The following is a 12155-nucleotide window of genomic DNA, read 5'->3' as shown; positions in this document are numbered from 1 at the left end:
CCAGGCTGACCAGGCCACGCCCTCAGCAGAAACCCTCCAGCTGCCGCTGCCTCCTCGCCTGGCTCATCTGAGCCTCCGTGTGCTGAGCTCAGCATCCCTTTCTCCTTCTCCAGCCCAAGGCTCAGAATTGCTCTGGGAAACCTGGTGTCCCCATTGTGACAGGACGGTCCACGGGTGGATCTGCAACAGGCAGGTCACAGCACAGAAGGCAGCAGTGTGACGTCATGGCCCACGGGCAGATCTGCAATAGGCAGGTCACAGGACAGAAGGCAGCATTGTGATGTCACAGCCCATGGGCGGACCTGCAACAGGCAGGTCACAGGACAGAAGGCAGCATTGTGACGTCACGGCCGGCTGTGGCTTGTGCTCCTGGATGGTGAGTCAGCAAGGCCGCTTCCTCCTCCCGAGCTCAGGTACGCATGTCTGATCTGAGGGTGGAGACGCTGAGCCTGTGGCCCCTCACCTCCTCTCCAGGCCCCTCCCCTGTGCGGGGGCTGGGCCAGGAGGCACCCAATGCATGGCGCCCCTGGGAGACTTTCTTCTCCTTTTGGTCATAACTGGGGGCCAGACTTAGGCGAGGGGCCCAGGAACTCTTTGCAAGGCGGGTGGAAGCTCCCTGGTAACTAGACCAGCTTCCCAGCCAACCACAAGCTTATTCAATGGTCTGTCTCCACTCCAACTCGGTCAGCTCTGTGTAAGCTCCGAGTTTGTGGTGTCGGCTGAGTGCGTGCCTGGGCGGAGGGATGGGCCGGGAGAGAGACGACAAAAGCGCCTCTCCCTCTGGGGCAGCTGCTGAGCCAGCCCAGCTCTGACCCTGGCCATCCTCGTGCCACGGAAACCAGCACCTGTTGGGAGTCTGGCATGTTGGTGCCCTCAGGACCTGGTGGTGATGGGGCCACCCAGTTATGGGGTGACAGGGCCATAGGCTGCTACAGAACGGCACGTTTGGTCCTTCCAGAGCTGGGGTGCAGCTCCAAGACCCCAGATTTTGGATGTAATGAACCCCGAGTCCAAATCCAGTCCTACTGTGTGTCCTTGAGCTGGTCACCTGACCCCCTCTGAGCCTGTTTCCCTTTCTGTGAAGTGGGAGTGTATCCTGGCCACCGAGGACTGTCGGGACCACCAGAGACCAAGGCTGCTGCCCTGCGTGTGGCCATCACCTTCCTGCCTGGCCCCCATGACCCTCGTCCTCCAGAGCGGCCTGGCGTGGTGAGGGGCAATGCCAGGGGCCATGGACACGGGCCAGGCGTCCGGCCCGAGCAGTACTGGCCATGACGACAAGGACAGATACCTGCAGGTGCTGTTACAGGAACTCTGCCAGCTCCAGGCCAAGTATGAGTTTTCCAGGCCCCGCCAGGCCCCCAACCTCATCCCCAGAGCCGCCTGCCGTGGGCTGAGTGGCTGGGACTGAGCTAAAATGCCAGGCCAGAAAATGGAGGAGCAGAGTGAGGCCTGGAAGTAAAGGGGAGGGGCAGCTGAGGCGAGGGGGGTGGAGGAGTTGGCTACATCCTTTGACCTGAGACCTTGGAAAAGTCTCAGCCCTCCACAGGCAGGGTCCCCCATCATGGAGGCAGGATCCCCATCATGGAGGCAGAGTCCCCCATCACGGAGGCAGGGTCCCCCATCACGGAGGCAGGATCCCCATCACGGAGGCAGGGACCCCCATCACGGAGGCAGGATCCCCATCACGGAGGCAGGGCCCCCATCACGGAGGCAGGATCCCCATCACGGAGGCAGGGACCCCCATCACGGAGGCAGGGCCCCCATCACGGAGGCAGGACCCCCATCATGGAGGCAGGGCCCCCATCACGGAGGCAGGGCCCCCATCACGGAGGCAGGGTCCCCATCATGGAGGCAGGGCTATGGGTGCCATCCTGTGCACCTGTTGGCCCAGCCCCTCTAAAATCAGCCTGCGAGGTTGCCGCCTGGCTCTGAGTGGAGACCCTGGGCCCTCGCCTCCCAGGGGGCCCTTGGATTTCAGGCCGCCCACAAAGGCCTGGATTAGAGGCAAATGGCTGTGTCTGAGCAATTTTTAGGGAAGAAAGGTCCAACCCCTTCATCAGGTTCTAGAAGGGCTTCCCGGCCCCAGGAGGTTTAGCACCGTGGCTCATAGGGCCCCGCGTGCTAGTTGCAGGAAAAGACAAATTTTTCCTGCATTTTCTAGGACTGTGTGGATGAGAACATGGGGCCTGAGAGGCAGAGAGGCCTGCCATGGATCACTCTACTGTCACTCAGAGATACTCCCCCCGCCCCCCGTCGGCTCAGCCCGCTGGCCGGGCAGGCCCTACTCTGCCCTCTGCCCTCTGCCCTTGACTGTTGACCTTGACTAGGCCCAGAGTGGAGACTCATCTTGCTTCGGGATCCCCTGAGAGTCAGACACAGCTGGGCGGCAGCGTGTGTCCCTCTCCCCTCCAGGGGGTGCTGGGTTCCTGACCTCAGACTGGGTGCTTATGAGGTGCTAGGATCCCCAGGCACAGTCCCGGCCAGCCTGTGGGGGAGGGTCTCTCACGACCCCATTGCAGGTGGGCACAGACAGGTATAACACCTGCCAGGTCTCCGGCTCATAGGGGCTTAAGCCACCCAGCACCTGCTCAGCCTCCCGGAGAGGCACCGTATACCCCCAAGCCGGAATATCCTGGCTTCGCTCCCCGGGGCCCTACCTCACCTACCTCAGGCGTCTCTCTGACCTCTTTGTGGCTCGGTTGGCCCAGCAGTAAAATGGAGTGGACAGACTGAAGTTAGTGGCCCACTGATGGGGGACGGGGGGAGTGCTCTGAGCAGGGGACCACAGAGGGTGGCCCTGCAAGGGGTCAGGATCTGCGAGCCTCCCAACCACAGCCTCCTGTCTGGCTCACACCGTCCCTGCAATGTCCCCACAGGCAGAGGAAGCTGAAGAGAAAGGTGGAGAAGTACAAGCTTTTTGAAGACTATCTCATTAAGGTCCTTGAGAAAATCCCCAAGGGTACGTATGTAGCTTCCTGTGTGTGGCCACTTCCTAGGCTCAGGAGTGGAGCACAGTGTGTGGCCTCACTGAGCCTCTAGCTCAGTGGTTCTCAACCTTCGGCCCTTGAAATACAGCTCCTCATGTTGTGACCCAACCATAGAATTATTTTCGTTGCTACTTCATAACGGTAATGTTGCTACTGTTATGAATCGTCATGTAAATATCTGATATGCAGGAGGGTCTCAGGCGACCCCTGTGAAAGGGTCATTCGACCGCCAAAGGGGTCGCGACCCACAGGTTGAGAACCGCTGCACGTCTAGCTCATCTCGGGAGAGTGATCCATGGAGACCGATGCCCCGGTGTTTGAGGAGGGCCCGGGTGCGGAGCCAGCCTGCCTGAGGGCCCAGGCCTGCCAGCACCGACCATGTGGCCGGTGGTAAGCTCTCAAGGTCTTGGTTTCGGAACCTGTCCGATGGGAACAGCAGCAGTTGTGTGGACTAGAGGAACACCTCTTTTCTAAGCATGTCCCCGGGGCCCGGCATTTAGCTAGCACCCAGTCAACGTGAGCTACTGTTCCTAGTCTTTTGTTTGTCTTTGGTTTGTGTTTGTGTTTTGCTATTATCAACTAAAATTACGCAGACAGCTGAATGGGTTTTTGTATCTTGTTTTGTTTTATCCTGATTTATACCAAAATCCACTGTTACGGTGCTGAAAACTTGTTAGGAAAGGCAAGGGAAGACAAACACGTTTTTGTTTTTATTTTTATTTTTTTCAGAGAAGAAGGGAGAGGGAGAGAGAGAGAGAGAGAGAGAGAGAAACATCAATGATGAGAGTCATGGATTGGCTGCCTCCTGCAGGCCCCCTATTGGGGATTGAGCCCAGCTGGAGTTCTGGGGCGGCAGCAGAAGCCCCATCTACCTTATTGGCATCGCCCACTGAAGGGGCGGGTGAGGGCCAGCTCTCCTGCCCACCCACCCCGCACAGCACTGTCTCCATAGGTTACAATGAAGGGCAGGAGACGGAGGAGGCCCAGGAGGAGGCCCTGGTGGAGGCCCTGGTGGAGCATTATGGGAAGCTCTTCACCGTCAGCCAGGACATCCAGCAGCACCTGGCGGCCTTCTCCAAGATGAGCCAGGCCGTCCACCAGAGCCTGGAGTCCCTGGAGGAAAGCCATCGAGCTCTTATTCCGGTAACAGCTGCCTGCAGCCTGGCCCGTCCCCACTGGCCCAGAGAGCGGGGGTCCTAGGGCCCCCTTCCCTCCCCACCCCGGAAGCAGGGGTGGGGCTGTCACTCCAGAGACCTGCTCTGTATCCCTTCCTCTGCCCTTCCGCTGGCTGGCTTGGGGTTTCTCCTGAGGCTCGGCTTATGCTCCCAAGGTGCTCTTTGTGGTAGAAAAGCCACAAGTTCTGGACTCAGACAGCCTGGGGTTCAAATCCCAGCTCAGCCTTTCTAGATGCGTGACCCTGGGCAAGTCTGCACCCACACTGAGCCTCAGTTCCTTCATCTGTCAAGTGGGGGCCATGCAACTTAGCCACTTCAGTGGTCGGCAAACTGCGGCTCGGCAAACCGCAGCTCGCAAGCCACATGCGGCTCTTTGGCCCCTTCAGTGTGGCTCTTCCACAAAATACCGACTTCTGCGCATGGGCCACGAAGTTTCAATTGCGCTGTACGTGCACGCCCGCACGTGGTATTTTGTGGAAGAGCCACACTGAAGGGGCCAAAGAGCCGCATGTGGCTCGTGAGCCGCGGTTTGCCGACCACAGCACTAGGTTGTTGAGAGACACCAAACTCAACCTGTCTCAAAGGAAGTGCCCCCAAGAAGTCCTCTCTCTGTGCGTTCTTCTTGGTTAGTCTTGCAATAAACAGAACTTCCGCCAGGAAGGATGGGCATTCCAGGCAGCAGGAACTGCCCGATCAAAGGCGGCTGCAGCCAGGGAGGGGAAGGGGACACCAGACGGAGAGGAAGGCTGACAGGTTGACTGCCTCTTGCAAAGGACCATTGGTGACGTTTGCAGCGAGTCCTCCCCCTGGTGGCAGCACTGAACACCTACACCACTTTGCACCTTCCTTCCTTCCTTTGGAGAACCAGGGCCCTTTATGGGTGGCGTCACCACAATCAGCGTTTTACATGCTTTATCTCCTTTAATCTCACCCAGCACCTCCAGGCAGGTGCTCTGTCCCAAGGGCTGAGCAAGGGCAGGTGAGTGAGAGGGAACCCAGCACTGCAGGGTGTTACTGCAGGGTTGGCTCCCATCTTTTTAAAAAATGGTAATATTTTGTTCATCATGAACTTTTTTGCATTAACTTTGATTTTTTTAAAATATATTTTTATTGATTTCAGAGAGGAAGGAAGAGGGGGAGAGAGAGAAACATCCATGATGAGAGAGAGTCATGGATCAGCTGCCTCCTGCACGCCCCACTGGGGATCAAGCCCACAACCCAGGCATGTGCCCTTGACTGGAATCGAACCTGGGACCCTTCAGTCCGCAGGCCAACGCTCTATCCACTGAGCCAAACCAGCCAGGGCATCTTTGATTTTTTTTTAATTGCATTAAAATATTTATCCTGTTTGTTTGCTGAGGGTTTTTTAATGCCCTCTTGAGTTTAACACCTTAGTTGCCGTCATGCTGTCCTTCCCATTTTCTAGGTGAGAAGTGAGGACACTGCGAGGTCCTGTGTCCTCCAAACTCAACGGGGCCTGGAGGCGGGACTGTGCTCAGCACGGCGCGGTGGCCGCAGCCTGGCTCCCCACTGTCCTCCCAGCAGCCCCTCGAGGCCAGGAGGGCACAGACCAATGGCTCTGGGTCTGACGGGGAAAACGGGGTTCTGGGGGCTGAGTGGGGATTCTGTCCCCAGGCGGCCTGGACGTGGCCTCTGCGGCATCTCCTGGTGCTTTCAGTGGCCCCCCCTCCCACCCCATCATCACTCAGACCGCCCTGGGCAGTGGGCTTCTCGGGCCTGGGCGGGCTCGCTGCCCCGAAGTGACCCAGCCCTTCTGCCCACAGACCCTCAAGATCCGGCTGTGCCAGCTGCAGAAGAGGTGTCACCGCAGGCAGGAGCAGTGGCAGTCGGGACATGGTGTCGCCTTCCAGAAAGACACGGGCAGCCATAATGTGAGTCCAGTCTGCTGGCCCAGGGGCAGGGCAGGGGCGAAGGCTGCTGTCTCCTCACCCCCAACACACACACACACACACACACACACACACACACACCACTTACCCACTTGCACCATGGTGACTGCTAGCTTTCGAAAGGCTTCTTTAAGATGGGGCATATGTCACTTTACCAGCGGGAAAAACTGCAGCCACAGACCCAGCTCTACCAAGAACCGGAGCTGGGATCCCCGGCCCAGGCCCAGGGCCCGGCATATGCTGGCTGCTTGATCAGTCCTTCTGTCATGCCTGTGATGAATAATAATGACATGGAAATGAGTGGTTGCTGTGCACTATCTTTGATCATTACCAGGGAGGGCTTAGCCCAAGGCCTGACCCAGAATAGGCACTCCGAACTATTGCTTGGTTTTACCCATACCCATTTCACAGATGAGAAAAGTGGTGCTCAGGAGAGCAAGTCATGGTCGAAGTTCATGACCAGGGCCAGGACTTCTGAGCTTAGGCTGTTGAGCTGCTTCTTATTGGCCTTCGGAATGTGAATTCCTGACCCCCGCCCCCAGTCCTCACCCACGAAAAATGCTCAGAACTGTGGCCTCCCAGCCTCAGGGGCTGGGCTGCTGGAAGGGCACAGGGATTGAGGCCTGGGGCACAGGGCTGCTCTGGGCACACTCCTCCTGGGCAGGGTGTGGTCATCGGAAGTAGGACCTTCCCAGGCCCCGTAGGACCCTAATTTGGAAGACATGAAAGTTGGGGTCTGTGGGCTGCTGGCCTCCAACCAAGGAGCTTGGAGAGGGAGTAGGCTGGCACAGGTAAGAGCCCCTTCTGGGTCTTTTTAAGGTGGGAAGCAAGGCTGCCGCAGCTGATCGCCACCCCGGAGGCCTGAAGTCCAGGACGCAGGCGCTGCCCGGAGTGAGGAGCGCTGGGTGCCTCCAGGCCCCTGCCCAGCCCCTGCCCCAGGTGTGGACCACCGACATCTCCAACCGGGAGGACCCTCAGACCCTGCGGGCGGGAGGGACTGGATAAAGCCTTTGGGGAGTGGGGCACAGACCAGGATGAGCAGGTGGCTCCTGGCCCCCGATCGCTTCTCTGACCTGAGAGAGCTGGGGCCAGGGGGCAGGGGGCCAGGGGGCCAGGGGGCCAGGGGGCCAGGGGGCAGGGGGCCAGGGGGCCAGGGGGCAGGGGGCAGGGGGCCAGGGGGTCAGGGAGTCAGGGGGCCAGAGGGCCAGGGGGCAGGGGGCCAGGGGGCCAGGGGGCCAGGGGGCCAGGGGATTCTGGGAAAGGGCTGAGCCGCTGCGTCCCCCTCCTCTTCCTGCTCCTCTGCAGAGCCAGCTGCTCAACTATATGCAAATGGCCATCGACAACATGGCCCAGCAGTGCTGCTCCTCTGACTGTGTGGAGCCCAAGAGCATGGGCCTCTTCTCCAAGCTCGACCTGATTCAGGTGAGACTCCATGCTTCCCAGGCTGGCCCAACCTCAGCCGATTCGGGGTACATTTGGTTAGCCCCCCATTAGCCCCTCCCTCCACGGCTGCATGGGCTCCTGGTGCCCATGAGGTCTCAGGGTCTCCATTCGTCTCTCAACAAAATTATGACGAGCACCTAAGAGGTGCAAGGTCAGAGGTGGGTGTCAAGGAACTCCTGCCCTGCTGGCCTTTATGTGAAGCCCCCCCGCCTGCCGGCACACCACACACACACACACACACACACACACTCACACACACGCTCACACACACACACCACACACACACACACACACTCACACACACGCTCACACACACACACCACACACACACACACACACGCTCACACACACACCACACACACACACACACACACTCACACACACACTCACACACACACACACACGCTCACACACACACACCACACACACACTCACACACACACGCATACACACACACACACACACACACCACACACACACACTCACACACTCACACACACTCACACACACACTCACACACACACTCACACACACCACACACACACACACTCACACACACACACACACCACACACACCACACACTCACACACACACCACACACACACACACTCACACACACACCACACACACCACACACTCACACACACACCACACACACACACACTCACACACACACACTCACACACTCACACACACACACGCCGTGTACACACTCATACAGACATTCACAGGTGCTCTCTGCACACCTAACATACACACGAAACACACACTGACACCTGCAAACACACACACCAAAGTGCACACACATGAGGTCCCACATTTACACGCGTGTATGCTGGGAGGGGCATTTCGGTGAGTAAGGGAGCTGTGTGACGAGACCTCAATTTAAACTTAAGACCCTCAGTCAAGTCCAGGGCAGTGTCCCTTCTCACTGCCCCGTAGGCCCAAACCCCCGTCATCATAACGCTGATGCTCAGTGACAGGGAACATGTGACCACATTGGCTTCCACTGACAGCAGAGCATATATATTTATTTTTTATTTTTAATCACAATATTGTTGTGATGTAATTCAGATATCATCACATTTCCCGTTTAAAGCGCCCACTTCAGTGTTTTCAGTATAGAATTGCCCGACCGTCATTAGTATCTAATTCCTGACCGTCTTCATCGCCCCCCACAATGCATGTTGCATCTGGCTTCTTGCACTTCACGTACTGTCCTCGAGTTTCATCCGTTCAGGAGCATGAATCAATACTTCCTTCCTTTAAGTGGCTGAAAATAGCCCATTGTTTGGCTAACCCTCAATTGGTTTAGCCATTCATCAGTTGGTGGGCATTTGGGATATTTCCATTTTTTTTTACTATTATAAATAATGCTGCTATCAACATTCATGAACATGTTTTCGTGTGGACATGTCTTTTCAATTACTTTGGGTATACACGCAGGAGTGGAATTTGAGTCATGTGGTGACTATGTTTGAGGAACTGCCATACTGTTTTGCAAAGTGGCTGCATAATTTTACAACCCTAGGGACCATGTATGCAGCTTCCACTTTCCCCATTTCCTCCGCAGCACTTGGTATTATCTGTCTTTTGCAACTTAGCGATCCTAGGGGACGTGAAGTGGTATCTCATTGTGGTTTTGATTTGCATTTTCTGGATGACTAAGATGAATGTTGAGCATCTTTTCATAAGGAGTTATTGGCTGTTTGTATATCTTCTTTGGAGAAATATCTATTCAGATCCTTTGCACATTTTTAAATTGGATTGTTTGTCTTTATTGTTGAGTTGTAAGAATTCCTTACCTCGTCTGGCTACAAGTCCCTTCTACAATATATGATTTGAAAACATTTTCTCTCATTCTATGGATTGTCTTTTCATGTCGATAGTATCCATTGAAGCACAAACGTTAATTTTTATGAATCCAATCTAGCTATTTTTTCTTTGGTTATTATGCTTTAGGCATCATATCTTAAAAAAGAAAGAAAGAAAGGGAGAAAGGAAGAAAGAAAAACATTGCCTACCTAATCCAAAGTTACAAAGATTTATACCTAAGTTTTTTGTAAGAAGTTTGTAGCTTTTGCTCTATTATCAGATTTATTATCCATTTTTAATTAATTTGTATATGATATAAGGATCCAATTTCACTCTTTTGCATAAGGATATTTATTTGTCCTGATACAATTTGTTGAAAAAATGATTCTTCCCCCATTGAATTGTCTCCTCGCCCTTGCCAAAAACCAATTGCCCATAAAGGAGAAGTGTTGCCCTAACCAGCCGTGGGCAAACTACGGCCCGTTTGAAATGAATAAAACTAAAAAAAAAAAAAGACCGTACCCTTTTATGTAATGATGTTTACTTTGAATTTATATTAGTTCACACAAACACTCCATCCATGCTTTTGTTCCGGCCCTCCGGTCCAGTTTAAGAACCCATTGTGGCCCTCGAGTCAAAAAGTTTGCCCACCCCTGCACTAGCCTGTCTGGCTCAGTGGATAGAGCGTCGGTCTGCAGACTGAAGGGTCGCAGGTTCGATTCCGGTCAAGGGCATGTACTTTGGTTGCGGGCACATACCCAGTAGGGGTGTGCAGGAGGCAGCTGATCAATGTTTCTCTCTCATCGATGTTTCTATCCCTCTCCCTTCCTCTCTGTAAAAAATCAATAAAATATTTTTTTTTAAAAAAAAGGAGAAGTGTTAGTTCTGGACCCCTTTCTATTCCATTGATCCATTTGTCTGCCCTTATGCCAGTACCACCCTGCCTTGACTCTGTAACTTTGTAGTAAGCTTTGAAATCCGTAGGTGTGAGTCACACAACCGCGTTCTTGGGTGAGGTTGTTGGACTCTTGTAACAGGCATGTCTCGCATCTCGAGCAGGTGTTTGGTGGCTGGGTTTCAGGCATGGTGTGACCAGAGGCCCAGTAGCACCATCCAGGACCTGGCCTTCCCACCCTCCCCTGTCTGCCACCTTCAGTACTGGCTTCATCCTAGCTCAGGACTTGCTTTCCTCACTTGAGGTAGGTTCAGTGGAGACATTCAAACAGGATCCTTCGCTTCTCTGGAACCCAGAGAGGCAAGTCCCTTCCCCGGTGTTGTCCAGTAGCAGCAGTCAGCGGTGAGCAAGCCTGCATCCTAGTCGAGAAGCACTTCTTTTAAGAACGTCACAGGCAGTAGCAGGGCCCCTCTGTGGCATCGCTCAGAGGCGCCATCCATGTTGAAGGCCACATAACTGGCATCCCCTGGGGCTTAACTCCTTCCGGTTGCAAAATGAATGACGTGATTTTGAAGAAGGGTACATTTGTCTAAATAGTTACGGTATATTCATTCCATCTTCCCCTAAAAAAGTAATGTCAAGGGGTCCCAGGGGTCGCCTGTACTAGTCACCCAACCTAGTTTTGAGACACACACCTGCATGTGCTCAGCTTTGTGCTAGGTAGAGCTGGGGGTCGGGGGAGATAAAGGGCTACCTGGTCCCCAAGAACTGAATGTCTCTCAGGGAGGGAGGCGAGGGCAGCCAGGGTATGTTTTATGGAGGAAGCAGTGGTAAGAGGCAGGCAACCACCTTCAAGAAGCCACACAAGATCTGGACTCTGAGTCCTCCAGCTCGGCCACCACTGGGCTGTGCAGCTTCAGGCCAGTCACTTAACCTCTCTGAACCTAGGTTTGCTCATTCACCAATCGTCACTGATACCACACCATTGCTAGGGTTCTTGTGAAAGCGAAAGGAGATGTAGGCAGATTTTAATGGTGCTTTGGTCCCTGGGGAATGGTGTCAAGAATAAAGAATGAGAGGTTTGTTTTTCCTCCTAGAAATTTATATTGGACAAAATGGAGACCGTGAAATTTATCGTACTGCTCATGGAACCCAGTGTGTGCTGGACAGGCGGTAGACACAAGGACCAGGGATTCAGAAGTCACCCCAGACCCTTCAGGAAATGTCCGACGAGGCAAGATATCATCCCAAGGGCCCCCGTTCCCACCACCGAGCCTTCAGAGTGCTCCTACCTGCGCTGACCCGCCGACGGCCACCCGGCCGGCCAGCATCACGACCATCTCCTGACCTGTTTGGCCTCCTTGTCTCACCACCAGCGCCCTTGAGTGGGTGGGAGCCAGCCTGGGGGCAGCGAGCGAATGGGTGGGGTCCTGGGGCCAGCTGGGAGGGGGCGCTGTTCTCTGTGATGGGGGGTTGACAGGGATCAAGATGAGGTCTGCCTGGGACCATGGGGAAGAGAGGGGGGTTCCTGAGTCAGAGGCAGCAGCCAGGTGGGAAGTCCCAGGCTGGAGACCAGCCGCCAGGAGCCAGGACTGCCTGTGTCACCGGTGGGTTCACCTGAGGCCCTGGAGCTCTGCCCGGCTGTCGGGATGCCTGAGTCACAGACACTCTTGTAAAGAGCCACCCAGGGCTGCAGGATGCAGGAGAGCCCGCCTTGCACACAGCAGCCTGGGGAGCACAGTAGACTGGGGTACTGAATTGGGGGGGCATTTCATTGCTGGTCCCAGAATCTGAATTCCAAGTCAGTGCCTTCTGCCCACCCCTGAGGGTCCCGGAGAGGCCAGAAAGGAGTGCTAGTCTTCGGGAGGCCTTGGCACGGCCAAGCCCCTCTCCGGCCGGTTTTCCCACCTGTCATATTGGGCGAGA

The 12155-nt window shown here is 55.2% G+C and overlaps 1 protein-coding gene across 1 annotated transcript; it reads left to right on the top strand.

Annotated features, from left to right (window-relative positions):
- Positions 1–1231: 1231 nt before the first annotated feature.
- Positions 1232–11530, top strand: LOC139003021 (uncharacterized). The gene is made up of 6 exons (XM_070404819.1): positions 1232–1332; positions 2880–2970; positions 3963–4133; positions 5950–6057; positions 7381–7497; positions 11327–11530. Exons 1-6 carry the CDS (start codon positions 1232–1234, stop codon positions 11528–11530), a joined length of 792 nt encoding a protein of 263 aa, XP_070260920.1.
- The last annotated feature ends 625 nt before the right edge of the window (positions 11531–12155 follow it).

This window comes from Myotis yumanensis, unplaced genomic scaffold, assembly GCF_028538775.1.
Source record: "Myotis yumanensis isolate MYYU_CA2020_CCGP unplaced genomic scaffold, mMyoYum1.0.hap1 SCAF_1, whole genome shotgun sequence".
NCBI classification, from domain to species: Eukaryota; Metazoa; Chordata; class Mammalia; order Chiroptera; family Vespertilionidae; genus Myotis; species Myotis yumanensis.
The sequence above is the reverse complement of the archived record's forward strand: the minus strand, read 5'-3'. Positions and strand labels throughout refer to the sequence as shown.

What these genes read in the sequence shown, in the direction of transcription:
- LOC139003021 (XM_070404819.1), top strand. Translation starts at nt 1,232, where the DNA reads ATGGACACGGGCCAGGCGTCCGGCCCGAGCAGTACTGGCCATGACGAC. An exon ending in AAATCCCCAAGGGTACGTAT is followed by an intron (nt 2,971 to 3,962) that starts GTAGCTTCCTGT and finishes GAAGGGCAGGAG; the next exon opens with ACGGAGGAGGCCCAGGAGGA. An exon ending in CCAAGCTCGACCTGATTCAG is followed by an intron (nt 7,498 to 11,326) that starts GTGAGACTCCAT and finishes TTTTCCTCCTAG; the next exon opens with AAATTTATATTGGACAAAAT.